This window comes from Myxozyma melibiosi, assembly GCF_037950935.1.
Source record: "Myxozyma melibiosi strain Phaff 52-87 chromosome Unknown BZA70scaffold_6, whole genome shotgun sequence".
Classification (NCBI taxonomy): domain Eukaryota; kingdom Fungi; phylum Ascomycota; class Lipomycetes; order Lipomycetales; family Lipomycetaceae; genus Myxozyma; species Myxozyma melibiosi.
In genome coordinates this window covers 393,524-419,613 of record NW_027042920.1, presented here as the reverse complement: position 1 = coordinate 419,613, position 26,090 = coordinate 393,524, and the positions used below count along the sequence as shown (strand labels likewise).

The following is a 26,090-nucleotide window of genomic DNA, read 5'->3' as shown; positions in this document are numbered from 1 at the left end:
TTTAGACACTTTTATGCAGAGCCGCACGTAATTTGCTCGTCTCGCTTAATTTGGTCGGGAAACTTGGACGTCGTTCGAGAATATGTGTAAGGGCTTAATCAGCGATGTATTCATGATCTGATTCCTGATGCTATTGCCGGGGTTCTGTGTAGTTTGTTCCTGGTGTTGTTCCTAATTCTCTTCCTTGGACTCTTTGTCGGGCACTTCTTTAGAGGACCTCCGCCCGGACCTCTGCCCGGACCTCTGCTTGTCCTTCTCACTCTTAGCAGGATATATGCTCTTCAGCAACTCCTTAGGCACCTCCTCCGATATCCTCGGGAAAAACAGATCCTGGCCCTCCCGCCCCCTCGCATCCTCACCACAACTTCTCTGTAGCCTACGAAACTCCTCCTCGTACCGCGCCGCACCCACACTCCCCTGCTCCATCATCTTGCCAAACAACACCTCGTCGTCAAACAACCGCGGCTCTTGCTGCAGGCCTGGAAACACCTTTGCCAACATCGTTTTGTTCTCGGTAACCACCCAGCGCCAGTATCGCCGGCTCGTGCGGTAGTGCGCGAGCTGGACTGCTGGCGAGAGGGGTTCGCTGTAGCGTTGGGCGGCTTCGGCTGCGCTTGCTGCGTTTGCTGCTTCCCGCTCCTTTTGCGTCATTTTCTGTGTTGTAGCGTTGTCTGTGTTGGATGCTGTGCTTTCTCGGATTTCTTCCGCAATGATCTCTCTGTTCTCCTCCCCAATGATCTCTTTGCTGTCTTCCCCAATGATCTCTATATTTTCTGCACTGTCCCGCCCATGCAATGTCTTCAAATCGTCCTCAATGCTCTCCTCCTCCTTCTCTTCATTCGCGCTCTCTTCACTCACAGCTTTCGTCCTCCTATAAAGTGCATACTTGTCATGCATTTCCTTCGACACGTAGCCATACTCCGCAACCACGGCCTGCACGGCCGCGTACGCCATCGCCTTCACAGCCTCCTCTCCAATCGGTGGCACGGCCTGGTTTTTCCCCGATCCACGTTTCTCAAAAAAGACAAAGACGCCGTCCAGGTCGCGGATATAGTCCGGACTCCGCTTGACCATCAACTGCTCGGTCTCGTCCGGCGCGCCCGTGTTGTCCTCGTACTCTTTCTTCTCCTGCCGTATCAGCCGCGGATCGCGATGGTCTTCGAGCAAAAACGACAGGCCGTCGTTGATCGTCGACATCGGCTCAAACGACTTGATATCGCTCCAGTGCGCAACCTCGCGCGTGATGCCCTGCACCTCGCACAGCGCTTCAAACAAGTACCGACGCATATGCTTGCGCACCACCGCGCGGTACGTCGCCTTCTGCCCCGCGCTCGGCCTCGAGCTCATCAGTATCACCACCGCCGGCCGCGACTTTGCAAACGCGGCCGTGGCCATGCCCGGCGGGATGTACCGCATCGTGAGCGGGTGCTGGTCGGAGACCCACGGCCGCAGCTTGGGTATTTTCCACATGAAGCGCGAGATTCCGGCCGCGGCGTCGACGCCGCGGAGGAGGTCGGAGTACGTGGCGTTTTTGTGGTACGGCGTGTAGAACCAGCGCGTGACGCGGTCGCGACCGACTTGGATCGCGCCGCCGCGCGCGAGCTGGCGCAGGTAGAGCCGGCGCTGGAAGGGGAACGTGAGCATGTCGGGGAGCTGGATAGTGGTGTCAATTGCGCGTGAGGCAGGCTCGATCTGCATGCTGTACCTCCCGGCGAGGATGATGTCGAGCAGCTCGGTGTCGGAGATGCCGTACTCGTTGTGCGTGCCTTCCCACGGCCGCGCATCGCGTCGACGGCGGACTCGGCGATCCACCTTGCGATTTGTCTGTGGGGGGACCAGCAGACGGGTCACCCTATTGCGCACCCATCCATCCTTGAACTCAGCAAAGGCCTGCTTGGCGCGTGGCCTGGACATCGTGAGCACGGTAGAGAAGAGAGAGTGTCTTGAGTTCGAAGTGAAAAATAATATGCTGACATCGGTGAGGGTTTCGTGATCTCCCAAACGAATGCAAAAGCCAACAGAGTTTGGAGATCAGCGCCCGCTCGATCTTATCACACTGACACGAGCCCATCTCCGCGAGCCTCAAAACTCCCAAGTAAAACGGCGCCTGTTCTCCACCCCGCCTTCTCTTCACCGTCATCTTCTTCCTCTCTACACCATGCGTTTAGACAATTCCAGAACTACTCAATCAGACCTGGACGCTGCGGCCGCGTCGTTAGCCGCCATGTCGTTCGTCGAGCTCCACGAGTCCGATTACTCAGACATCGATGCGCGGCGCGATCCTACTGCCGACCTCTCCTCTGATTCCCAGCCTGATTCCGAGTCTGAGGACGACATAATCACGTCCGAGCAGTTCGAGTCCGCCTTGGACTCCGACTCAGACTCAGATTTGGCCTCCCAGCCCGACTCGGACTCTGGCTCCAGCTCGGCCTCTGATGATATCCCGATGGCGTATAACCCCGAGGCGCTTCACGAATCATTCAAGTCTCTCACGCTCATCAACCAGATCCGGCACTCCAGGAAGTTCAAGATGAAGCTCGACCGGAGCCAAGCCGCCATTCTCTACGCGTTTGCCCTGTTTTTCTGCCTCAACGGGCCGGTAGGATTCAACACCGAGGTGTATTTGAGATTCTCCGTCGACCTCCCCGACTCGACTATAAACGTCAGGGGAATGTACAGCATCCGGCAGGTCTTTGGCCGGAAACTGACCCATCTGATGTTTTCCGAGTACGTCGTCGCCGTCAAGCGCGCGCTGCCGCAGAATATCTCGTGAATCATGTTTGACAAGTACGGCGATTACTTCCCTTGCGTGCCGTTCATGATGACCCATCTCGACAACATAAAGGAGCTCGGCGCGTTTGGCAAACTGCTGGGTATGGACAGTGGCAGGAGCACTCCGACCCCGGCTGGCACCGAGGCCAGCGCCAAAGCCGGCAAGGGCAAGGTGGTCGAATAAGCAAACACGCACCTCTACAACCCCCCTCGCTATCTACCAACTCACTCTCTGTCTCTGTTTATTTCGTTGCTAAACCACTCTTAGTTTCTTCCTTTTATCAATATTTTGTCGCCTTATTTTGGCTGCAGGGATCTTTCGGTTTTTGTTCTCAGTCGTGCCGGCGTTTCGGTCTCTTTATTCTGGCGCTTTCTTTATCTCTATTCTATTCCCCATTCTCTCTCCGGTCCCTCCACACTCACTCGAACTATACTTCTTCTTTTGGCTATGATTCTCTGATTTCTTCACACTTCAATCTACAATGACAATGTTCCGGCCTGCGCGCGGGCGTGGCCTGTGCTACTTTGGTGAACAGGATATATGGAGCTAAGACTTTTACTATCGTGATTTTTGCTCCAGTCTGATCTCTTGTGATATATAGAATTGATAAATGACAACTCGTCGATTAATAAAACACTCTTTGAATATATTCGCTTAAAGACCACCGCCACTCTTGATAATCTTCGAAATCTCCTCCGGGTCCTTTGTAATCTTTGTAAAGTTCTCATACCCATCCTCAGTCACCAGCACATCGTCCTCTATCCGCACCCCGCCGACATCCCAATACTTATCCAGCACATCTTCATCCACAAACTCCGCCCAGCACGCCTTCTCCTTCCACTCCGCGATCTGGAACGGCGAGAAATAAATCCCCGGCTCGACGGTTACCACCATTCCCGCCTCGAGCTTGCGCCGTATGCGCAGGTACCGAAACATCGGGTCCGGATCCGCGTAGTTCGCCCGGCCTGCCGTGTCATGCGTGTCCATTCCGAGCGTGTGCCCGAGCCCGTGCGGGAAAAACGCAGACGACACGCGCGAGGCGAGGATCTTGTCTGCGTCCGCGCCGGGCTTGAAGATCCCCAGCTCGAGAAAACCGGCGATGAGAAGCTCGTGCGCGAGTAAATGGAGACTATCCCACTCCACCCCTGGCGCCACACGCTCGCAGCACGCGGCCTGCATCTTTGCTACCAGCTCGTATACCGCGAGCGCCTCCGTCGTCCAATTGCCGTCGATAGGAAACGTCCGCGTGACATCTGACGCATAATTCTTCCATTCCGCGCCCGCGTCGAGGAGCACTAACTGCCGCCCGCCCAGCGGCTCGTCGTTCTTGATGTAGTGCAGCGTCGAGCACGACCGGCCCGAGCAGCAGATCGGGTCATATGACTGGTTCTTGGACCCGGCACGAATCGAGTGGTATATAAACTCTGCGTGGATATGCGTCTCGTTCGACGCGAGCGTCAACGTCGACATGACCTTGTAATGCGCGTTGTCAGAAATCTCGGACGCCTTGCGCATCAGCGCGAGCTCGTAGTCGTCCTTGATCAGCCGTGCTTCCTCGAGTGCTTCGAGGAACTCCGGCGCGCCGGCGGTGATTGCGGTCTTGCTTCCGAGCGAGGAGAGAAGCGCGGTGTGGTCGTCTGCCGTCTTTGCGAGGTCTTCGATCGTGAATACTGTTCGTGGAGACAGCGCGGAAAGGTCGGTCGCGAGGAAGGGGAAGTACCGCACGTCGTCGACGTCGAATTCGGCTTTCGCCTCGTCGATCGAGAGAGGCATGCCGCTCCAAATCACATCGTCCTTATCCACCTCGGGCAGATACAGAACGAGCTTACCCGTCGCGGTGTCAAACACCAGATAGCAATCCGGCAGATTACACCCCGACAAGTAGTAAAAGAACCGATTCTGCCGAAACGGCTGCGATTGGTCGCAGAACGGCCAGAGTTTGCTGCGCGGTGAGGCTAGCAGGAAGAGCGGCGCGGGCGTCGATGGAGCGAAGGACGCGGGCGAGAGCGTGGTGAAGTGGGCGAGCACTTTTGCCGCGTGGGCTTTGGCGGGGTACTTGCCTTCCCGAGTCATGTTGTTGGTTCAATGGCTGGCGGATGTAGAAAGCAGGCGTAGTGGTGGGAAGAGACAGGCGTCGAGGTGAAGTACGCCGCAGAAGGCGGTTGGGAGATGCTCTGCGTCGAAACTCTAACGCGCTCGCCAATATCGAAATCTCTGTTTACTCCACCGACTACCTTCTTGCGCACTCCTGCTCTGTCCGCGATGTCTATCTCAGCACCACAGTTGACTTACAAGACTCGTATGTCTGTCTACGAGTACTTTGGTACCGCTACCTCTTTGCCAGCCAACGATCGCTGGTCGGCAGACAAGATAGCGGGCGCAGACATGACGACGGCTACTGACTCTCGCACGTCCAACTCAGCGAGCGACGTGCACATCAGTGTCCATTCGTGCGGGTCAAAGCTGTCTGCAAAGACGGACTATATCCCGCTAAAGATGAATCTTGTGAATAAGATAGACGAGGAGCAGCGGGGTGACTGTCAGAATGAATTCCATCTTGAAGCAAGTCAAGATCTCGGTTCAGATCCTGCGACTGCAGCTTCACAGCCGAAATACCCTGTCTGTGGATGCGGTTCTCCCATGATCAACACCAACCAAAGCAACAGTGACCGCTCGCTTCCGCGCATCAACGGCACGATCCTTGACGAGATCAACCAGTGGTTTGCAGAGTGGAGCCAAGGAGAGGGCTTTGATCCTGAGGTTGACTACGATCCACCGTGCTCGGCTGTTGTAAAGCCGGCTGATGTAGAAGAGCTTCACGGCGATGTTGATGGGATCTGTGATGCGGAGGATGGGGTCTGTGATGCATATGATCAGGCACGGCAGGTAGCTCCCACCGGTGGATTCCTCGAGGGCAAAAGATCAGAATTCTTTGACGATCTCTGGAAAACGCTCTCCACCGGCTCGACCGCCTCCTCCGAGCACTCTTCCTCTTCTCGCTCACGGGCGGTTCCGGGTATCGTCGTCACCGAACCAAGTACTTGTGATACCCTCCAGGCAGCCAGACAAACCTCCGCCGATCAGGAAGATGATACCGTTCTGTTTCATTCTGTGCGCATACCTCGTCCTGTAACTGACTTTAGAAATCTCGAACCTGATATGTTTGGCCACCGCCACGGCTCTATCTCCTCCTCTCGCTCTGTTTCTCCTCCTCCACCATCACCACCGCAGCAACTCCAACCAGAAAACAAAATGTCCTCTGTCGAAGACCTCCCCTCCTCCCGCAAATCAAAACTCGCGACCTTCTTCAACCTGCGAAAGTCGCACCCGCCGCTCGTCGACGGCAGCGAAACCAGCAGCTCGAACCAGGCCCTCAGGGTGCTGCGCGACCGACTGCAGCAGGCGCGAGCGCGCGTGCGGTCGTTGATCGATGTGAAGGCTGGTGAGTTTGCTGGTGCGATTGCACGGGATGCTGGTAGAGGGAGGGGGGGGAAAGTGACTGCTGGGAAGTGACGGGGTTTCTGGACATGACATGGCGATGATACGTGTATAGTTATTATTTTTATACAGGCTGGGCATTACGTGGCTGTTGTGCAGTGTGCACGGAAGCTATTACATGCGACCTGCATATGGTTTTAAAAATCAGTGCTATTCAGAATCTCTGGTGAATACAAATGCAATGCCTTTTAACTACTTAATCAATGGAGAACCAATAAACCCTTTGTAACATCCAACTAAAAACAAAAACGCCATCGTAAAAGACTTGATTGAGATCACAGCTTAGCAGGCTCTTCCTTCCAGCCCACCTCGCAGAGCTCGCATATCCGCATCGACAAATCACGAACACTCATCAGCTCCTCTTTCGTCGCCCCGTTGTTCAGCCCGCCCTTCAAGTGTCCCTTGAGCTGCGGATTCACGTCCTGCGGAATCAAGCACGCAATCACGACGTACGAGGTCTCCTTCGGCGACAGCACGCCGGTGTAGGACAGCAGCGGCGAATACACATGGTCGAGCGCGTACTGCGCCAGGTCCGGGTACGCGGTATTCATCTGCGACAGCACCCGCCGCGAGACCTTGCCGTAGACCTGATCCCAGAACGATTTGCCGCGCGCGAGCTCGGCGGACTGCGACAGCTGCGCCTCGGTCCGGAGGACATGCTCTTCGCGGAACGCGGGCGGCGTCGCGTTGCGGAGCTGGATCAGCGAGTTGATTGTCTTGGGCAGACCCCCCAGCGCGGCACCTTTGAGGAGTGCCTCGCGCATCTTTTGCGAGATCGTGTGCACGACGGCCGGGTCGCAGCCGGTCACGTCCACGAGCTGCGAGGCATCTTCTGAGCCGAAACTGTGAGTCGATCCGCTCGGCGAGGGGGGTGCGCTTAGTTTGTCGTCGTCGTCGGCTGGTGGCGGGTCGGATGCCAGGTGTGCGTCGTGCTCGATTGCGTAGCGGTATATTATCGGCGTGGCTTCAGGACGATTACACACGCTGAACGTCGCGGCGGCGACAAAGTGCCATGAACTCGCCAGCAGCGGCGTCGCTCTCAGGGACGCAAGTACAGACGGCGTCAGCATCTTCAAGATCTCGTCGTCTTGCTCGTCGTCAATCTCTAGACTTTGTGCGTCGTTGCTGATCCTGTCTTTGGCGTGGTCGTGGATGGCGGTAGTAGTGCTGACTTGTTGCGATTCTTGATCGTCGTCGTGGGCACTGCTCATCTTATTACGATCCTCCCGGCTCTTTAACGCGCGAACCTGGTCCGATCTAGCCAGAATTCAGCGGACAACGAGCTGAACCAGCTTTGAATCGCTGGACGAGGGAATGAAGAAGATATTGCTAGGACACGGGTTTAATATGCTGACGGAAACGGGCGCGGGTATATATACATGCACGAGGACTGGGATACCGGAGTTGAAGCCCTGGATTGGGAGTCGGAGCATCTGCACTTTGTGGATTACTGATCTATTTACTTGGTTTGTCTACCATAGCTTGTTCATAGCTTGTTGTCAAGTGACTTGTACTGTCAGCAAACTGGAGTATATGTGTGGGAAGAAAGGGCTTGAGTTGAAGTCAGAGATGAAGTGAAATATCACCACGACTATCAACAGCTCTGCATATGATAGATCCAGACACTGCCAGTAAAAGCCAAAGAAACTAGGCAAAGAGAGTAGAAAGATAGTTGGTTCACACGTATGCATTAAAAAAGAACTCATGTACAAAAAGAAACGTCCAGTTTTATATTTTAATTACGCCCTAATCAAACACGACTTTTTAAAAACTTATTGTTTTGAGACAGCCTTGGTGATCTCCTCATCCTTCTCGACGAGGATAACCTCGAGATGGGTGGGGTTCGCCATGTAGGGGTTGATACGACCGTGGGCACGGTAAGTGCGACGACGCTGCTTGGGGGCTAGAGACGAGTTAGTGTTTGTTTCTCTTGCTTTCATAGTCTCTCCGTCTATCGAGAGAAGTGAGTGATTAGAACGTCGACATACCCTGGTTGACCTGGATGTGCTTGATGATGAGCTTGGAGGTGTCGAGTCCCTTGACCTATATTCCAATGAATCAGTATACTGAGCCAGCTGATAAAAATGCGACCATTTCATGGGTGGAGCGTATGCGCTGCGAATCGATCCCTGCGCATCATCACAAACACAGAAAACAGACGACAACGCATCTCTCTATGATGCTAAACACACTGCCGATTCCATCCCAAGAAAAAAGTCGCAAGAAAAACAGGAAAACCACGGAAACATACGTTGGCGGAGGCCTCGGCGTTCTTCAACAGGTCGACGATGAAACCGACACTCTTAACGGGCCATCTGGCCTTGGTGACACCAAACTCCTTGCCCTGGGCAGTCCGGCCGATGCTGCCGGCGAATCGTCTGAAGGGAATGGCCTGCTTGTGCTCCTTGACGTTGGCGAGGTAGGTCAAAGCCTTCTGAAGCTCCCATCCAGAGACGGCCTGCGCAGCCTCGCGGGTGTTCTTGAAAGACACACGGAGGTACGAGCCTCGGGCGCTTGCACTCTTGCTGGGGTTGGCGGGGGTAGCGGCGTAACGGACCATTGTTGCTGATGTGGATCTAAGACGGGCTGCTGAAGGCTGCTTGAAGGAACCGTATATCCAAAGTCGGGCGTAGTGGTTGTGTTCTGCTCGCCGAGGGCCCTCGCGCTCCCGGCCGTCCTGTCTGTGACCGTGACTGCCTTTTGCTGTGTGTAGGGTTGAACCCTACAGTCACGTGGAGCATGGCACATCGCTTTTGAGTTTCTTATTGTTGTGCGGCGCCGCACCGGAGTGAGCCCTAACCCGATCGGCGAATAGGCTTTGACGTGTTTCTGCAGCCCGGAGACGGGATGGAAGGGAAAGCAGGCCGGCGGTGAGAGATGGCGTTGTCTAAGAGAACTAGAACTACGAGAGAGTTGGATGTGCGTTAGGGTCGGGATCATGATCCGGAGTAGTTTTGACTTGCTAGCAGAAAATAGCAGCAGGTAGCAGACAATAGCAGTCAGAGCATCAAGAGCAGCAATAGCGCAAGACCGAATTTCAACACTGCTGCTATATCTAATAGCACCTCCACAGCGCCGGCTCCGACGGATGGCCGAGATCGACCCTAAACTCATTCTGCTCTTTGCCGTTTGTTATTTGAAATACAGGCGGCGGCAGCGGGCCAGCGATTAAGCGTTCGCTTGTTCGACGGAGGGAAGGACGGAGGCCCGACTCCGCTGATCCGGGGATTGTCTTCTGACGTAGCTCAGCTCAACCCCACGTTTTTCTCGACGCGCGCCCTTCTTCACGTCTCTTGTACGCCGTGTTTCTGTAGCGCAGACCTGCATTATCTTTCTGTGAATTAGCTGTAGCTTTATCTGATAGCGATCTCGACCGGCAACTTATCGCCGATGAGCCGCCTTTTGTAGATCATTCCGGTGGAGGTGGGGTGCAAACACTGTGGGATGAATTAAAGCTTGCCTCGGCCTTTGCTCGGTCAACCTTCGTCTCCCCAAACTCACCGCCCATGTCGCCGCCGTCGTTCCATCCGTCCCACGACTGGCCACCTGCCGTGCCTGATTCTGTGTGCTCCATGGTGTGCTTGTATATATAACCTCTTGTCGCATCGAGGCTGTCGTGCTGCCTCTCCATCCCCCTTCGCTGTCTCCTCCCTCCTCTCTCCTTATCCGTCTTCAACCCTGTCAACAGCAGCCTCGTTTTCATGCCTGCCCCAATCGTGGCCCCCGCCGGAATCACTTTTGCGCGCCAGGAAAAGCTGTCGAAGCTTCCTATCCCTCCTCTCCGAGACACGATCCAACGCTATCTCGATGCCGTCAAGCCGTTGCAGACCCCGCGCGAGCACGAGGATACCTGTGCTGCCGCGCACGAGTTTATCGAGAAAGACGGCCCAGAGCTGCAGGAGAAGCTGATCCAGTACTCGAGCGGTCGCTCGTCCTACATCGAGCAGTTTTGGTACGATTCATACCTCAATTACGATAACCCCGTCGTCCTCAACCTGAACCCTTTCTTCCTGCTCGAGGACGACCCGACTCCGTCTCGCGGCAACCAAGTCAATCGCGCCGCGTCGCTCGCCATCTCGACACTTGCCTTTGTCCGCGCCGTGCGTCGCGAGGAATTGCCACCAGACATGGTCCGCGGGAAACCGCTCTGCATGTACCAGTACTCGCGCATCTTTGGCACCGCGCGCATTTCGACCGCGAACGGATGCATCATGCAGTCGGACTTCACCGCCAAGCACATCGTCGTCATGGCGCGCTCGCAGTTCTACTGGTTCGATGTTCTCGACGATAACTCCGACCTCATCATGACCGAGAAAGACCTGGCGCAGAACTTTGCGACAATCATCAACGACGCGCAAAACACGCCCGTGACCGAGGCTGCCAAGGGCGCCGTCGGTGTGCTGACTGCTGAAAACCGGCGCATCTGGGCGTCCTTGCGCGAACTGCTCACGCGAGACTCGACCGCGTCTGAAGACGAGCATACCGATGGTGAAAACGAGAGCGTGTCGTCGGCGCAGGCGATGAGCAACAACCACGAATGCTTGCAGATTATCGACTCGGCCTTGTTCATCGTCTGCTTGGACTACTCTGAACCGCAGACGCCGTCTGATCTCGCGATGAATATGCTCTGCGGTACGAATGTCATCGAGAAGGGTGTGCAGGTTGGCACTTGTACAAATCGGTGGTACGATAAGTTGCAAATCATAGTGACGAAGAATGGAAGCGCAGGAGTCAACTTCGAGCGTAAGTCAAGACTGCACTTCTTCATTTTCTACTGATTCAAGCTGACGCGAATTTTCTAAAACAGACACTGGAGTTGACGGACACACTATCCTGCGCTTCGTCAGTGACATTTACACAGACACTATCCTCCGATTTGCCCGAACAATCGACGGAAAAGCTCCCAGTCTCTGGGCAAGCGAGTCGCCCGACCCTGCCCAGCGCGATCCGGCCTCGTTCGGCGACGTGACGACGACGCCGCGAAAGCTCGAATGGACGATGATCCCAGAGCTTTCGCTCGCGCTCCGGTTTGCGGAAACTAGGCTGGCGGACTTGATCCATCAGAATGAGTTTGAGGTTCTGGAGTTTGCAAACTACGGCACCAATTACATCAAGTCCGCCGGCTTCTCGCCTGATGCCTTCATGCAGATGGCGTTTCAGGCTGCGTACTATGCACTCTATGGAAAAGCCGAATGCACGTACGAGCCCGCAATGACAAAGTACTTTTTACACGGTCGAACGGAAGCAATCCGGACGGTGTCTGAAGAGTCACTGGCCTTTGTCCGCAAGTTTTGCGAGGACGCACCGGCAAAGACAAAGATCGAGTTTCTGCGCCGAGCCTGTGATAAGCATGTACAGACCACAAAGATGTGCTCGCAGGGATTAGGCCAGGACCGCCATCTGTACGCGCTCTACTGTATGCATCAGCGGTACGCAGAAGATGACATGGCTACAGCCGCCGACGAAAGCAATTCTGCGACCACCACGGCGTCGTCGAGTGCGAAGCTGCTGAGCGAGATGCCGTCATTGTTTGCTGATCCCGGGTGGGAAAAGTTAAACACGACAATCATTAGCACCAGCAACTGCGGAAACCCCTCTCTTCGGCTGTTTGGATTCGGGCCTACGAGTCAGGATGGATTCGGAATCGGGTATATCATCAAGAACGATGCAATCTCGGTGTGCGCGTCCTCCAAGCATCGCCAGACGCGCCGATTCCTTGACACGCTGAATAATTATCTGATTGAAGTCCGCAGTCTCCTACGTGCGTCTCAACAACGCCGCAGTACTGGAACTCGCGCGCGCACACCGGTGCCGTCGCGTCGGGGCAGTATCTCAGGAGGCTCATCCGGCGCGAAACGAAGCGGGCGCGAAGTCGTCGACGGCAGTCGGCGCGCGAGCGAGTCCGCGTCCGAGGAGGAAGACGTTGGCGATATGCTGGGCGGATACGGATACTTTGACGTCGGTGAGATGGAACTCCTGCTGCGTGAGCACGAGCTGGGGAATTCAGGGTTGCCGACGCCGGGGACGCCGTCGAGCGAGACGCCGCCGGCGGTCGTTCCTGAGATTATGACGAATCACCCGCGTGCACGACGGCGCGAGGTTGGAAGGAAGTTGAGACTCGCTGATATTTAATGCATGCAATTTGAATCTGGTTTTTGCGCGCGATTTGTGGAGCTGGGCGAATGGAAATAGGCATTTGTTTTATGGTTTGGACTTGATAATCAATACATACCTTTCTCTTTTGAATATAATACCAGCTAGTACTTTAATAAATTGTTGTCTTCTGGAAAGTGTAAAAAATGCTCATGCAGTTGACGAATCGTTGGAACAATCAGATTTAAAGGTCTCATGGGCTGAGGGCTCTTAATGCCGTTGACTGCCTCTTCTGGACATCTTTGCAACGCGTACCGGAACCCCCCCAGACCTCTAATCACCTTCGACGTAAAATGCACAGCATCTCTAAAAACTAGAATATATTTCTCTCGTCTTTTATGATTACAAGAGTCTACCTGAGGACATTTAACGCTCTTAAAAAATTCTCTATGCGTGAGGCAAACGCAGGTTATATACGTCAAACGGAGTTTAAAAAATTGTAGAAGGCTCTAGTGGCGCAGAGGTTAGCGCATCGGTTAGTAAACCCCTTCTATTAAAAAAGTTCTTCTGTCACCAGAATAGAGGCTAACTGCACAGCAGTGCTTATAGTTGTATATTGACATCTATATTGGTGTCACGGTCACTTCCTCTATGAGGAACGCGACGGTCGTGGGTTCAATCCCCACCTAGAGCACTATTTTTTTTTCAATTTTTTGCTCTGCTTTTTTTTTATAGAAGATATTTTGGTCGTGAGTGGATGCCTGTTGTGATTAGAAATTGTATACTCAAGAGTAATGGCTGTAGTGCGTATGTTGTGGTGTTGGAGTAAGAGGGCTGCTTCCGGCGACTGAGGAATCTGGCTAGGACAAAGAGAGATGGAGATCCATGTGATTGTTCAGCAGGACCGACAGCTCGGTTCTTCATCGACGACAACCCCTTCTGTCTGACATTCGCAACTGCTTCCTAACAATATTTGCACTTGACCAGCTCTACAGCACGAAATACTCTCGACAAGGTCGCTAACAGCCGTGCGATGGCAAAAGGCTGGACAGTCGAGCGATCCAGTCTGTCGGCCTGCGATGGTGCGCGGCTGTGATTTTGAGTGAGCGCGGCGATCTATTTTTAATTTAATTTCTGGACTACAGCGATGAGACAGTGACACCGACCCGCTCTAAATCTCGTGTTGATTCTGTGTCCAAGAAACACAACTCAAGGCATGTTTGTCTCTAAACACCACAGACACACCTGCAAGAAGGCCTCTGGCCGCTGTCGAGCAGCTCTCCGGCGTAGCATCCTCACCCAGCCTGCATCTGCATGGCGCATTTTACTTTCATCTCAGACTTAATTTTAGGCTTTGCTGGTTGACGGTTGCGGGGTTTTAAGATTTTGCTTTGTTCCCAATCCCAGCTGTCTGCGCGGCGGGGACGTGAACTTTCCACGTGAAGAGACCAGCTTTTGGGTCGTTCGTTCGGTCGTCATTGCCTTGGCTCTCGCCATGTGCTGGGTTCCTCGCTAAATGCCGGGCGTGGCCCAGTAATTCCTTCCTTCTTTCCTACAAGGATTTGAAAACACCAGTCAGCCTTCTTCCCTCTTTGTCACCGCCCCTACTTCTGGATATCTCTACCTCCCGCCCTCTCTACTCTCTTCTTGCTCTCTCATGCCACTCTCCCGATCCTGATTCCACCCTCCCTACCAGTCATGATCCACAGAGTCCGTCGCGCTGTCCATCGGATCCTGTGTCTGTGTGTGCGCCGCGAGCAACAGGATCCAGACTCAGCCCACGCAAAGTACCTCGAGCAAGGCTCTCCCCAACCCGAGTCCTCCAGCAGTAGCAAACGCAGGCACAGACTATGGCGCCCAGCGTCGCTCAAAGGTACCATCTTCCTCATTGCTGTCACGATGCTCATGATCGTGCAGTTCAGTTTCATCACGCGCAACCTCATGCCGTACTCCGACACCATCACCAACGCGAGAGCGTACGGCACAGATCTCTCGATCGCCCCCTTCAGACGTCGTCCAACGTCTAAAACAGACAACCGGCTAAAGCATCATCCAGAGTCGAAAAATCTGCAATGGTAAACCACTCTGACTACTTTCATCTTGTCTTGCACCTATCTAACGCGTACGCTATGCTTCTATAGGGATAATAACGTCCTGTGGATCAACAAAAAGCCAACCTTCATCATCAGTGGAGAATTTCATTACTGGCGAATGCCCTCGCAGAGCATGTACCTCGACGTCTTCCAAAAGATGCGCGCGATGGGTCTCAACACGGTCTCTTTGAGCTTCAACTGGGGCTACCATCACGTACGAAAAGACAAGCTTCTGTTTGTTGGCGTCGGTCGAGATGTGCAGGCTCTGTTTGAGGCGGCGCAGCGCGCAGGACTTTACGTTATTGTTCGCCCTGGGTAGGCACTACTTCTGTCTGTTTTCAGTGTTTTCTGCGCTAACAAAATCTATATAGTCCTTACATTGACGCTCAAGCCTCGGCGGGCGGTATCCCAGCATGGCTCCTCAACAGCAAGAACATAGAGCTGAGAAATCTAGACTCGGAGTACACAAAAGCTTGGAAAGACTATCTGGTGGCGCTTATGCCTATCGTCGCTCGCTACCAGATCGACAAAGGTGGAACGGTTATTGCCGTCCAGCTTGAGCACGAGATGCGTAATTGTGACCTCTACCCTGATGCTCATAAATACATTGAGACGTTGTCGTACTTTATCAGAGACCAGGGGATTATAGTTCCTGTCGTATGTTGTCTCGATCCTGTACTCTCTCTTCACTTGACTTCTAACCACTCGCTGAATAGTTCCACAATGACATGAACCAGTCGAAATCGTTCACTCCGTCAGACTTTCCCGGGACCACAGATCTCTATGGCATCGATTCCTACCCGCTCGGGTCGCATTGTGGAGAAATGGCAAAGAATTTCCCGCAAGTATCTGATTATCGCAAATACCTGAGAACAGCCAGTGCCAGCTCTCCCAAATTCATAACTGAGCTTCAAGCCGGCGGATATGACTCGTGGGCCGGCGATGGGTATGATGACTGCGCTAGGAGGACAAGTACACAGTACGTGAACATCTTCTTTCGGGAAGCGATCGCGCAGAAGTTCACCATGATCTCGCAATATATGGCCGCCGGAGGTACAAACTGGGGAGGCATTGGCTCACCTGATGTTTACTCGTCGTATGACTTTGGTGCTGCAATCACCGAGACACGGCTGTATCGTGAGAAAGCCAACGAGCAAAAGCTTCTCTGGACCTTTGTCCGCTGCTCACCTAGTCTCGCGCTCGCGGAATTTGTTGAAGACAGCCGAATGGTGCCGTACAGCGATAATCCTGACGTATTTGTGACTGAGCTCCGGGACCCCGCGTCAGACGCTGGGTTCTACGTCATTCGTCATAACGACACCAGCGGTAACGAGGGAAGCCAGTATAGACTTATTGTCAACACAGTCGATCACGGAGTCATGCAAATTCCCAGCTCTGGCGTTCTTTCGTTGCTTGCTCGAGAATCAAAAATATTCATCACCGACTATGCTGCCGGACCGAAACTCACGCTTGTATACTCAACTTTGGAAGTCTTCACGTGGACATACTTCAATGGCAAGCCGCTCATGGTCCTATACGGCGCCCTGGAGGATTTGAATGAGATTTCGATCAAAAACGCCGGACACATCAAATTCAACTTTTACAAAATTCGAGACGCGAAGCTTGTCAAGTTTAAAGACTTTGGTTCGAAAGTGACCGAATTGAACGAGCTTAGAGTCCTGTTTGCTCTTGACGGCGAGCAGCGCGCAGTTCTGATTAGCGACGAGTACATGATTCTCATGATCAACCGGCCAGACATTTATCGTGCGTGGGCGCCGTCTTTGGGAAACTATGTGGATCCGTCGTTATCGATTGCCAATCAACTGATCGTTCTCGGTCCACATTTAGTGCGAAACATTTCCGAGACTGGAACTGACAACAAGGGTCTCGAAATCAATGGCGACGTTGACTTAGAGTCGAGCGATGGAGGATTCGTGGAGGTCTTTGTAGAGGACAATTATGAGCATTTCTCATGGAACGGCGAGAAAATCATGCACTTCAGACGGACCGAGTACGGCTCTTTTCTGTTTGAGGTCACGCGGCCAAGCGCCAATCTTGCACAGGTTGCGATCCAGCCGTTTGATACGGCCCAGTGGGCGGCCATAGACTCGCTGCCCGAGCTGAACAGCGGGTTTGACGACTCTGCTTGGGTGAAAGCAGACAAGCAGGTGTCGAACAACAAGTACTTTCCCGCACGGATGACGCCGGTGCTGTATCCGGGTGACTATGGGTTCTACTCTGGAGTCGTGCTATACCGTGGTCGGTTCACAGGATCCGAGGTTAGTGGGATCAACCTTGAGATATGGGGAGGCAAGGCCTTTGCGTTTGCGGTCTGGCTGAATGGGAAATTTGTCGGGTCGTTTCCGGGCGAGAGGAACACCGACCGCATGAAGCGAGAGATGCAGTTTCCCGAAGGCGCAGTCACAGAGGGTGAGAATGTGTTGCTGATTGTTGCGGATCAAATGGGATATGACCACTACAACGACGCGAAAGACGACGGCGGCGAAGCCCACGCGATATTCCATCCGCGCGGAATCCGGCTCATCGAACTGCTTCCGAGCAACGCTACCGTTGCCAAGACGGACTTCTCAAGTTGGAAGTTGCAAGGAAACGTGGGAGCAGATCAATACGACGATCTGCTTCGGGCACCGTATAACGAAGGAGGTCTGTATGGGCTGCGAGTCGGCGGTCATTTGCCAGGGAACCCGGTGTCGAATTGGCAAGGCATGTCGCCAATTATCACGGACTTGGCCGGCGAGCTGTCTAGAAATCCTAGAAAAGAGGCAAGTGTGCGTTTCTATCGCGCGGAAGTGAGCGTGCGAGTGCCGCAGATGATGGACATCTCTCTCGGTATCCGCATCAAAGGCGTCGGCATCCGCGCCGAATTATTTGTCAATGGCTGGCAATTTGGGAAATACATCAGCGACCTCGGTCCTCAGGACGAATTCCCGATTCCGCCGGGGATCCTCAACACGCTCGGCAAGAACGTTGTCGCGCTGCAGATCTGGGCGCTGAACAATACCGCGATGGCGGGGGTGCTGGAGTTTGAATGGGTGCGGTATGGGTTGTATTCGTCAGGGTTCGGACCTGTGCCTCATGATGATTACCATGGGTGGTACGTCGATCGGACTGCGCAGGTTGCAAAGTATGATACGGGTAAATAACGGGCTGGGTTTTGTAAGGTTGTACATTTATGTGTTTGTCTGGGTATGTAATGATTAATATAGTATATGGCTCGAATCAAGTTAGATGATGTGAAAGAACGCGGTTTGCTCGATGTCAACTTAGGAACGGCTTAGTTAGAGTGTCTACGTACAATCAATAGTAGTATATATGTAGTCATATCTCATATTAAGGGCCAAAAAACAGGCTTACAGCCTCCAAAGTCAAGTCGCGTTCGTCTGCTTAGTACTTGATGTAAGGCAAGAACTTTCCTCTGAGCGTGATCTTAACCCAAGTTCCCTCCTCGTCGACCTCCTTATCGATCTTGGAAGTGAAGCAAATAGCAGACATAATACCATCGCCAAACTTCTCCGCAATCACGCTCTTGAACGCGTATCCGTAGACGAGCACGATCTCGTACAGTCTGTAGATGGTCGGGTCGCGCGGCGGCATCTCCATCTTGGACGCGCGGTCGGGCTGGAAGTTGACGGCGGGGGAGATGGACTCGATGGCGAGCGGGTCGAGGTCGAGGACCTTGGCGAGGCCGGCGATGTCTTCTTCCGCAAAGGGCATGTTGCCGTAGAAAGCGGCGGCGACCCAGGTCTCGGAGCGGCCGAGCTTGTCGGCGATCTCGGCGAAGCTGGAGCAGTAAACAGATTAGATCATGATCAGGTTGGGGAGCAGAGGAGAGAGGCAGGCGATACGAAGGAAGCGATGATGGCCGGCGATACGAACCGATCGCTACTCGTTCCTTCCGTCCGACCACCACCGCCTCACTCATCACCACCCTCATCTAGAACAGCAAAACAACATACGTCATCTTCTTCGCGATCTTAGCCTGGAACAAAGCCTGGTTGGCAGGCGGAAGCGAGGAAACGTAGGAAAGCTGGAAAGAGGTTAGCACATCGAGCTTTTGTCTGGGTAAGGAAACCCCGCTTTCTAATCTTGCGTGGGATAGAGCGGGGTGATTTGCGAGCAATTGGGTTCAGATTGACTCGTTTGTGGAAGATATAGAAGGACGAGGGGGTTGTGAGAACATACGTCAGCCATTGTGGATTGTGGGATGCGGATGAGGTAGTGTTGGTTGGTGTGGGAAGAGGAGGGTGTGTAATAAGAGAGAAGGAGAGAGAGAGAGAGAGAGAGAAAACGAAAATGACCCGTGCACAGAGGAATGACCGATTGGTGGGCACCACGGCCGGACCGTAAGCATCTGCCCACCAACGAGATGACTTCTACGACACTATATAGGTCAATTACGAGGAGGCTTTACAGTTTAGGAAAATTGTAGTTCGGAGTTGGCGGGGGAAGTGCTGGTTGTGGTTTGGATGGGTTGTTGGTTGATTGTGGGTGGTCATGTTCGCTTATCTAGTTAAGTGATAAGTAACCAGTCAATTGTTTAGCGTGTCTGGTAGTTTGTACAGCAATCGTAGGGCATATTGCATATATTCACTGAAATAGAGTGAACATTGCACTGATAACGTGAGTGGAAGTTATGTTCTTCTTCAATATCTCTAATGATTGCCATAGCACCGCTGATAGAGTCAAGTCAGTAATCACGACTCATCGTCACTAGTCCAGCGCACTCACTCAGCCTTCACAATCAAACAAAGAGCTCTTCGTCTGCTGTCCACTACCTATAATAATTACTATAATGCGCATGAAGACTAAAGCAAAGTGATGCAATGCATTGCACTCTTGCATTGCAGAATACTGCTCGCTGTTGGCACTACTACTACCTCGGCAGCTCCAGCTCTCCTCCTCCTCCCAAAGACAGAAACCAAGTGCACACAGCCTGCTCCTACACCATCACCCCAAACCCTCCTCCACCTTCACCAAACCAGCAAAAAAAACCATATTACCCTTCCCTCCGCCCGTCCCCTCATTATCTAATCCCTCTTACCGAATCTGAACACGCAAGAAACCCCCGCCGGCGACACTCTGGCCCTCCTCACCGATAAAGTTTCCGAGTTGTTGGGCGATAACGCAAACTCTGATTCGATAAACTTTATTTTTAGGAGCGAGAGCGGCGGCGTTTGCGATAAGGCGGTCGACCTCTGCTGGATTAGTTTTTGGTTATCGGCTTATCTCCTCGCTTCTTGCTCCGAGTGTTTGAGGTTTAGAATGGGATCGAAGCTGTGAGGTGAGGTTCTATGAGCTGTAAAGACTTTTTCAAAGCATAGTAGAGTTGGAATATCACTTCGACATGTTCTTCTATTCCAGATATCATAACTAAGCAGAAGAAAATCTCCAAACACAAAACAAAATAATTACCATCATCGTCATCATCCCAGTCTCCGACTTTTTGTCCTTATCATCATTAAAACAAAAACCAAAGCATTAAAAAGGCATCCTTAAGGCTGGATATGCGTGCCTCGCAAATAAGGCAAAGAGAATAAAAAAAGATCGACCACGATTCGTACAAGTGCGCAGGATATACCAGCATGCGCAAAACAAGGAATAAAACATACTGTCGCCTTTTATGTTGGGCAGACCAGTGCATAAGAAAGAAAGCAACACTCCATCCACGATTAAAACAGGTAAAAGTAACAGCAACAAGGCTTTAAAAATACAACATCTCTATATCTTCATCCGTAAAATCAAACATGCAATCCAAAAAAATATACAAGCCCGCGATAGAGCTCAACAGGCGCGATCATCAGAATGCAGGATAATCAAAAAAAAACAGGAAAACGGCCAAAAGCAGTATACAATAATGCACAACGAGAGAGATACAAAATGAAAGACGCCGGAAGCAACAATAGTGCTACCTGTTTATAGGAAGCACATCACAAAAAACAGGGCTAGAAGCATCGTACATATCGGGTACCTCGAAACAGTGCTGGAAATCGACGACACGACGTCCTCAAGCGCAAAGTCGTAATCGCGGCTTTGTACGCTCTTTTTCCAGCTCTGCAGAGTACTCTTTGTTGCCTGCAAGTCGTCGAATATCCGGACGTGCGCTTTCGACGCGAGCCCGCTGACGGCGCTGTGTTCGAACTCGGTTCGGACCGCGTCCACCGTGCTGGCCAGTAAATCAAGGTAGCTGTATAACCGCACGAGGATGATCGAGTCGCGGTCTATTATAACCGTCGAGTCGTCGTATTCATAGTACACGGTGCCGGCGTCGATATCTGCTCGCGGTGAATGTGTTATCCGCGGTAATCGCTGCTGAGCATCGTGGCCCTTGGCGGTTGCTGTTTCTTGTGTTGTGAGCATGTTTGCGTCAGTTTGCAGATCCGAGCTGGAAACTTGAGCAGTGACTACGGTCGGATGAGGACCTTTTCGCATCCGCATGTCGCGACTTGCACGACCGCCAATCACAGCGTGTGCGTTCGTACTCGATCCCGTAGGCACCAGCTTGCGCTCGATCTGAAGTTGAGATTCGTTGCCGTCCTCCATGTGGTAGCTGTCGACAGCGGTCTCGACGGGTACGTGGTACATCACCAGCTTGCCGTCTTTGTCCGTCCGATCGAGCTTTGGCCGATCGCTGTCGTAAAGACTGGTCCGACTTGGCAGAACGTTCTTGGGCGCGCAGCCATTGTTTGCTATACTGCAGGCCGTGCTATTGTCTTGCAGCGAAGGCAGCAGGTATGCGTAATCCTGGCTGTCGAAAGATATCCTCCGCGAGCTCTGCAGCTCGTTTCGATCAAACTGGAAAAAATCGTCTTCTGAAGCAGGTGAGGGCATGATAAGTCTGCCGACAGCGGCCTGTTTTTCCCGGTTGTGGCTGCCGAAGAGAACGAAGCCGCTGAGATATGAGGAGCCCGCGTCGGCGAGGCTAGCAAGGAGAGCGGCTGATAGAACGATGAGAATCCCTGTACTCGTGGATTGAAATCTCATTGTCGATGTTTGTGTAAGAGAGATTTATGGTGAATCAGGTCGATCGGTAGGAATGTTGTTGAAAAAGAAAAAGAAGTGCTGAACTTTTTGTGGTGAAAAGCAAACTTTTGAGATGGGCGATGGACCAAACAATGAATAACAACAACAATGAGCGCGGGGATCAGTTTGGTGGAGACAAGGAGCAGCTAGTGATCTCGAGATAGGCTTGACACGAGCTAGTCATATATCTCTGGTGGAAAGAGGCCAGGCAACTAGAGATTCTGGGTGACGATCGCGCTGGGTTGCTTGAGGGCGAGGATGGCTAACGCGCGTGAAGGCGTAGGAGGAGCGCGCGGGAGGGAGAAGGGCGGTGGATGCGTAGACTGAATGAGACGCGACAGACGACGGAGATGCAACAGATAAAATAAGAGCAGAGCAGCGAGGGACCACACGGCAGACCAGGAGAAGGACCGGGGAAGAAGAGCCAAAGGCGGAGTAGACAGAAGATTGAAAGCGATTGCGAAATAAATGTTCGCCGGCTGATAACATCGACGCCTGGTGTTGGGAACAAACTCAAACGGAGCTCTGCATATCTCTGCCACGCAGCCCTTGCCCTCTGTAGCAGCCACCCCAGGATAATGTAATTACGCGGAGCTAATCTCAACAAGGACTAGCGCCGGCTTCTCCGAAGTCAGTCTCGGGCAGGGCAGCCAGTAAGGCGCGTGGCAATCGATAACGCGATGCTTATCGTTGGTCAGCCTGCGCTTCTGCGCTTCGTCTGAGCAAACTAAGCCTTTGGCCTGTCCTTTGTCTCCGCGCACAGCAACCGGCTCCTGCGACCCCTGGGCTTTGTTGCGGAGGCCAGGGGCCTGTTCAGAGGCCAGGGCGGGGGCAGTGCTGCCGTGTTTTCGGACCGCGAGGGGGATGCCGCGCGGGCTAGGCGATCTCCAAGGCTTGAGCTGATGATCCTCCTGTTTGAAAGTAGAAAGTATATGGATCATATTCTCCAACTATGACGTGCATCTCGCGGAGATAGTGTACACTTATAATTCTTCTCAGCTCTTAGTCTTGGTAATCTACGAAGGTATTTATTACAAAAGATCACATATAGACCAGCAAGTAACCATTCAGCAAACAGTCTACAATCAAGAATACATGTAGAATACACATCAATTTTCACATATCACACTGAGACTGTCATTAAATACGCTAATTTGCTGAGATGAAGGCAGCGTACCTGACCTGCTCACTGATCTGTCCTCGAGCCTGCCCTACTCCGCGCCTGAACCACTGCATCTACCCAACACCAGCCTCTACTCTTTTCCTCCAGCTGCCGCAATATCCTCTTCTCATCTACATCATCCACTGCCCGCCTCTGTCTCTTGTAACGAGTACATCCCTCATCTTTGGTCGTTGCGAGCAGCCAAGAGCTCAGACGACTACCAAATCCAATAAAATCGCGCCTGGTACGCGCGGCCATCGCAGTTACGTAAATCAGACGACGTCATCATCCTCATATCCTCATCTCCTTAACAAACGAGTGCGTCACTTCCAACGCGTAATTTTACATACTTCTGATAGCTATGCAAACAGGTATGATGTTTTTGTTTATGTCTTTGCTTCTCGGAAAGATAAATCAAAGATTAGCCGTGTGTTTCGTATCGAGTTCCAGACTCCGACTGTCGTCATCTGGCATCCATCTGCAATCTGTGGGGAAGGAGCTCATCTCCAGTGGTCACGACCCAGTTTTACGACTCGTATAGCAAATCATACAAGTTCCTCGCGAGTAAACATATGCCTGTAATGTAGAAGCACTCGAAAATTGATAACCCAGACGCATAAACATGAAGATATCTGGCCTCGCCTTCCAATCTGATCTACCACAGTTTAGCGTTCCCTTCTATTAATTTCTCGTTCTAGCAACCATTTAATCACCTCCTCTACCGATTTTATCACTTTCTTCTTTCTCAGCTGTATATATCAAAGCAGTAAAGCAGATACCACATAACTACCTGATCCGCGATACCCCTACCCGAACATCAGTCACATGATTTCGCGTGCAGTCCAGTTAATAGGTAAACAAATCGCGCGCCCTGCTGCAAGCGAAAAAACCATACAAACGATTCTACGTGCTTTCTCTGTTCTTTGATTCGGGATGCTGCTGAGTGCAGCTACTGGGGCGTAAAGCTGTTATTGCTGCAGTTGCTGATAGTGCTGTGAGTAACGGCCATACTTTTTCAATCTGTTGAAAACATCTCGTCGAATTCGTACAAATACACTCCTCCTTGTCACGCATACGAGCAAGCAGTGATGTACCGCTAACGAACGACCTGAAATGCAAATGCAATATTCCTGTGACCTTGATCCTTCAGAGCAAGAAGAAAGTCCGGAGATTATATATCCTGCTCGGCAGCAAAGCGGGCACCTGACATCGTCGACGCCGTCGGATACGCAGCCGTTTGTTGGTGATTGTGTATTGTTCTCGATCATCAATTCGCATAGCAGTTCTGGCTGTGAGCGAAGTAGTGCATCGGTACAGAGGCTGTCTTTTGAGACGCCGAATAAGTCGGGAAATAGCACGCCTACTAGCAGTGGTTAGTATACCTTCTGTTGAAGACATTGAAGAACATCATCTAACCTCAATCCCCAGAACGTCTACGTCAAGAGATCAGCGAAGCCAAATCCGACCTACAAAAGGCATTAAATATACTCTTATATCCCGATCAATTTCCATCAGACAGCGGCAGCGACGAGAAGTCCACCGCAGTTGCACTCACTCAAGAATCCCAAGAGGTAGCTGGTGAGACTAGCGCTGAAAGCTCTGTTTTCAAAGTACCGTTAGCGGTACTGAGTTCAATGAAAAACATGGCCACTCGAACACGCGCGGTATTGACTACAAAGAGCAAATCTGAGACAGCTGATGCGAGCCGTGCATACAGCAATTCACTTGAATTTCTCTTTTCTGATTCAGCGTCAGAGATGGATGATACGGAGATCCAGGAGATTCCAGCTCCCCGACAGTCACAGATTCGGGATCTGAACAGTAGTTCTGCAAGACTCCCCAATAACGAACCAGAATCATCCCCTGAAGTCGATGTAACGCCTCCTCACCCTCCTCCTCCTCCTCCTCGCGCCCACTATACAAGCTCGCCCATGAGAGCAAACACCGCAGAAGATTTTGTGGTTTTCCCGCCATTCGCGATTCCGTCCTCGGCTGCTGATACGGTGCTGATTATACCGACGCAGGAAGAGTTTTCGCAGTTTGCGCAAGCGTCGCCTCGTCGCGTGGCCAGAAAGAAGCACGCAGACGATAGTGAGGATGAGTTGGATATGTTGTCTTCAATATCGCCGCGAGAGAAAGAGAATGTTCCCGCCAGCTCAACTGAGAGTACAGGAAGCTCAAAAAAGTCACAGACACATACACCGAGCGGATCAGGCTCAGGTGCAGCAAAGCCTCACTCGATCAATATTCTATTAGACAAGAAGAGAAAAAAGTCAAGCAGCGACAGCTTCTCGATCGAATCCTTGCCGCTGCCGCCACACGTGAGCAGTCCGCTTTCGACTACAAATTCCAAGGCTCAGAGTACCAAAAACGCTACTGGTGTCTCGATCGTGCAAAATCCAAAGGATAACACAAACATTTTGGATTCTGCAAGTACAACGGCTGCGACAGAGTCCAAACATAAAGCTACAGGCAAACGCACGAGAGACTCTGCATCGGCCGAGAGAGAGAGGGATAAGCCGATATCCGCATTGCTCAAGGGACCTGTCTATCGAGTTGGTCTGTCCAAACGAGCGCGCGTTGAGTCGCTCCATTCATACCTTAGGCGTGAGTCGTAGGTGATAATTCTTCATTCCATATATAAACAAAATTAATGCTATGATCGTCGGATCTCCCATTTTATGTCTGTAATCATAACCTCGGCGCCAGCCTTCTCATCGTAATCAAACCACTCGCCCTCCTGCAAATCAATCTCTTCAAACTTTGTCTTTTCATTCTCCGAGCTCCGACAACTCCACGCGCCCTCGACTTTGAACTCCAAAAGTTCAAGTCCTCTAACTTCCAAATCCACAATATTCTTCAACTTCCCCGAGTCCTCGATATTATAGGATTTTGGCTTAGACTTGAACGACGCCGAGCTCTCTCTCCTGCACGACTTGCACTTCCACACGAAGTTTGCCTCGCCGCGACTACCGCTCAGCTCGTGCGTTTCCCACGCCGTCAGCTCGACGAAGTTTGGGTGCGTTTCGCGGCAGGAGGTGCATTGCACCTTGAACGAGTACACGTAGGGTTCTTCTTGGGTGTCGATCGGGTGCAGGTCGGTGACGCCTGTGAGTTCGGCGGAGAGTGCTAGTGCGAGACCCATTTTGTCTGATTTCTTCTTTTGCTTCTCGATGTATTGATCGGTGTGAGGTGAATGATCGTAGTTGGTTCAAAGATATGCCAATTTGACCCAGCAATAATTGGAAAGGTGTAATTAGAGAACTGGTACGATTTAGCGACAACCGGCAATAAACAGCAATCAAATCCGTATCGCTACCAAAAAAGTGCAGGTGTATCAGGACTTGACGATGAATTCATCGAGCCTTAAAACCTAATTGGGAGAGAACGAGAGGGTTGGGGTACAACACCTACCGACGGTAGAGTTTTG

The 26,090-nt window shown here is 52.3% G+C and overlaps 13 protein-coding genes across 13 annotated transcripts; 6 read left to right on the top strand and 7 right to left on the bottom strand.

The window, feature by feature from the left end:
- Nucleotides 1–171: 171 nt before the first annotated feature.
- Nucleotides 172–1,914, bottom strand: BZA70DRAFT_267628 (uncharacterized protein; the record flags this gene model as incomplete). The annotated part of the gene is made up of 1 exon (XM_064911119.1): nt 172–1,914. One exon carries the CDS (start codon nt 1,912–1,914, stop codon nt 172–174), a length of 1,743 nt encoding a protein of 580 aa, XP_064768125.1.
- Nucleotides 1,915–2,158: 244 nt separating this feature from the next.
- On the top strand, nt 2,159–2,773 carry BZA70DRAFT_267627 (uncharacterized protein; the record flags this gene model as incomplete). The annotated part of the gene is made up of 1 exon (XM_064911118.1): nt 2,159–2,773. One exon carries the CDS (start codon nt 2,159–2,161, stop codon nt 2,771–2,773), a length of 615 nt encoding a protein of 204 aa, XP_064768124.1.
- A 654-nt stretch (nt 2,774–3,427) lies between these two features.
- On the bottom strand, nt 3,428–4,846 carry BZA70DRAFT_238707 (peptidase M24, structural domain-containing protein; the record flags this gene model as incomplete). Its single annotated transcript, XM_064910458.1, has 1 exon — nt 3,428–4,846. The coding sequence occupies one exon, from the start codon at nt 4,844–4,846 to the stop codon at nt 3,428–3,430; it is 1,419 nt and encodes a 472-aa protein (XP_064768123.1).
- A 189-nt stretch (nt 4,847–5,035) lies between these two features.
- Nucleotides 5,036–6,286, top strand: BZA70DRAFT_289731 (uncharacterized protein; the record flags this gene model as incomplete). The annotated part of the gene is made up of 1 exon (XM_064914139.1): nt 5,036–6,286. The coding sequence occupies one exon, from the start codon at nt 5,036–5,038 to the stop codon at nt 6,284–6,286; it is 1,251 nt and encodes a 416-aa protein (XP_064768122.1).
- A 114-nt stretch (nt 6,287–6,400) lies between these two features.
- Nucleotides 6,401–7,945, bottom strand: BZA70DRAFT_279044 (AhpD-like protein). The gene has a single exon (XM_064912708.1). The coding sequence runs from the start codon at nt 7,480–7,482 to the stop codon at nt 6,547–6,549; it is 936 nt and encodes a 311-aa protein (XP_064768121.1). The 5' UTR covers nt 7,483–7,945; the 3' UTR covers nt 6,401–6,546.
- Nucleotides 7,946–8,916, bottom strand: BZA70DRAFT_279040 (uncharacterized protein). The gene is made up of 3 exons (XM_064912707.1): nt 8,523–8,916; nt 8,260–8,314; nt 7,946–8,174 (listed from the first exon to the last, which is right to left on the bottom strand). The coding sequence occupies exons 1-3, from the start codon at nt 8,829–8,831 to the stop codon at nt 8,044–8,046; spliced, it is 495 nt and encodes a 164-aa protein (XP_064768120.1). The 5' UTR covers nt 8,832–8,916; the 3' UTR covers nt 7,946–8,043.
- An 849-nt stretch (nt 8,917–9,765) lies between these two features.
- BZA70DRAFT_279038 (carnitine O-acetyltransferase) lies at nt 9,766–12,596 on the top strand. Its single transcript, XM_064912706.1, has 2 exons — nt 9,766–11,014; nt 11,079–12,596. The coding sequence occupies exons 1-2, from the start codon at nt 9,973–9,975 to the stop codon at nt 12,401–12,403; spliced, it is 2,367 nt and encodes a 788-aa protein (XP_064768119.1). The 5' UTR covers nt 9,766–9,972; the 3' UTR covers nt 12,404–12,596.
- A 1,193-nt stretch (nt 12,597–13,789) lies between these two features.
- On the top strand, nt 13,790–17,702 carry BZA70DRAFT_295563 (uncharacterized protein). The gene is made up of 4 exons (XM_064914491.1): nt 13,790–14,439; nt 14,506–14,772; nt 14,829–15,114; nt 15,174–17,702. The coding sequence occupies exons 1-4, from the start codon at nt 14,063–14,065 to the stop codon at nt 17,619–17,621; spliced, it is 3,378 nt and encodes a 1,125-aa protein (XP_064768118.1). The 5' UTR covers nt 13,790–14,062; the 3' UTR covers nt 17,622–17,702.
- On the bottom strand, nt 17,703–18,771 carry BZA70DRAFT_279033 (cyanate hydratase). The gene is made up of 3 exons (XM_064912705.1): nt 18,661–18,771; nt 18,435–18,505; nt 17,703–18,259 (listed from the first exon to the last, which is right to left on the bottom strand). Exons 1-3 carry the CDS (start codon nt 18,667–18,669, stop codon nt 17,863–17,865), a joined length of 477 nt encoding a protein of 158 aa, XP_064768117.1. The 5' UTR covers nt 18,670–18,771; the 3' UTR covers nt 17,703–17,862.
- A 1,604-nt stretch (nt 18,772–20,375) lies between these two features.
- On the bottom strand, nt 20,376–21,584 carry BZA70DRAFT_172649 (uncharacterized protein). Its single transcript, XM_064909874.1, has one exon. It carries the CDS (start codon nt 21,457–21,459, stop codon nt 20,392–20,394), a length of 1,068 nt encoding a protein of 355 aa, XP_064768116.1. The 5' UTR covers nt 21,460–21,584; the 3' UTR covers nt 20,376–20,391.
- A 615-nt stretch (nt 21,585–22,199) lies between these two features.
- Nucleotides 22,200–23,285, top strand: BZA70DRAFT_279031 (uncharacterized protein). Its single transcript, XM_064912704.1, has one exon. The coding sequence runs from the start codon at nt 22,661–22,663 to the stop codon at nt 23,240–23,242; it is 582 nt and encodes a 193-aa protein (XP_064768115.1). The 5' UTR covers nt 22,200–22,660; the 3' UTR covers nt 23,243–23,285.
- A 216-nt stretch (nt 23,286–23,501) lies between these two features.
- BZA70DRAFT_279030 (uncharacterized protein) lies at nt 23,502–25,315 on the top strand. Its single transcript, XM_064912703.1, has 2 exons — nt 23,502–24,032; nt 24,089–25,315. Exons 1-2 carry the CDS (start codon nt 23,774–23,776, stop codon nt 25,276–25,278), a joined length of 1,449 nt encoding a protein of 482 aa, XP_064768114.1. The 5' UTR covers nt 23,502–23,773; the 3' UTR covers nt 25,279–25,315.
- Nucleotides 25,316–26,021, bottom strand: BZA70DRAFT_279029 (uncharacterized protein; the record flags this gene model as incomplete). The annotated part of the gene is made up of 1 exon (XM_064912702.1): nt 25,316–26,021. The coding sequence occupies exon 1, from the start codon at nt 25,803–25,805 to the stop codon at nt 25,317–25,319; it is 489 nt and encodes a 162-aa protein (XP_064768113.1). The 5' UTR covers nt 25,806–26,021.
- Between the last annotated feature and the right edge of the window lie 69 nt (nt 26,022–26,090).

Excerpts from the sequence above, each read along its gene's own strand:
- BZA70DRAFT_279044 (XM_064912708.1), bottom strand. The coding sequence starts at position 7,482 with ATGAGCAGTGCCCACGACGACGATCAAGAATCGCAACAAGTCAGCACT.
- BZA70DRAFT_279040 (XM_064912707.1), bottom strand. The coding sequence starts at position 8,831 with ATGGTCCGTTACGCCGCTACCCCCGCCAACCCCAGCAAGAGTGCAAGC. Across the intron at positions 8,315-8,522 it reads ACGCCGAGGCCTCCGCCAAC|GTCAAGGGACTCGACACCTC; the intron begins GTATGTTTCCGT and ends ATTGGAATATAG. Across the intron at positions 8,175-8,259 it reads GCACATCCAGGTCAACCAGG|CCCCCAAGCAGCGTCGTCGC; the intron begins GTATGTCGACGT and ends ACTCGTCTCTAG.
- BZA70DRAFT_279038 (XM_064912706.1), top strand. The coding sequence starts at position 9,973 with ATGCCTGCCCCAATCGTGGCCCCCGCCGGAATCACTTTTGCGCGCCAG. Across the intron at positions 11,015-11,078 it reads CGCAGGAGTCAACTTCGAGC|ACACTGGAGTTGACGGACAC; the intron begins GTAAGTCAAGAC and ends TTTCTAAAACAG.
- BZA70DRAFT_295563 (XM_064914491.1), top strand. The coding sequence starts at position 14,063 with ATGATCCACAGAGTCCGTCGCGCTGTCCATCGGATCCTGTGTCTGTGT. Across the intron at positions 14,440-14,505 it reads GAGTCGAAAAATCTGCAATG|GGATAATAACGTCCTGTGGA; the intron begins GTAAACCACTCT and ends ATGCTTCTATAG. Across the intron at positions 15,115-15,173 it reads AGGGGATTATAGTTCCTGTC|TTCCACAATGACATGAACCA; the intron begins GTATGTTGTCTC and ends CTCGCTGAATAG.
- BZA70DRAFT_279033 (XM_064912705.1), bottom strand. Across the intron at positions 18,260-18,434 it reads AAGATCGCGAAGAAGATGAC|CTTCGCCGAGATCGCCGACA; the intron begins GTATGTTGTTTT and ends TTACTGCTCCAG.
- BZA70DRAFT_172649 (XM_064909874.1), bottom strand. The coding sequence starts at position 21,459 with ATGAGATTTCAATCCACGAGTACAGGGATTCTCATCGTTCTATCAGCC.
- BZA70DRAFT_279031 (XM_064912704.1), top strand. The coding sequence starts at position 22,661 with ATGAAGGCAGCGTACCTGACCTGCTCACTGATCTGTCCTCGAGCCTGC.
- BZA70DRAFT_279030 (XM_064912703.1), top strand. The coding sequence starts at position 23,774 with ATGCAAATGCAATATTCCTGTGACCTTGATCCTTCAGAGCAAGAAGAA. Across the intron at positions 24,033-24,088 it reads TAGCACGCCTACTAGCAGTG|AACGTCTACGTCAAGAGATC; the intron begins GTTAGTATACCT and ends CTCAATCCCCAG.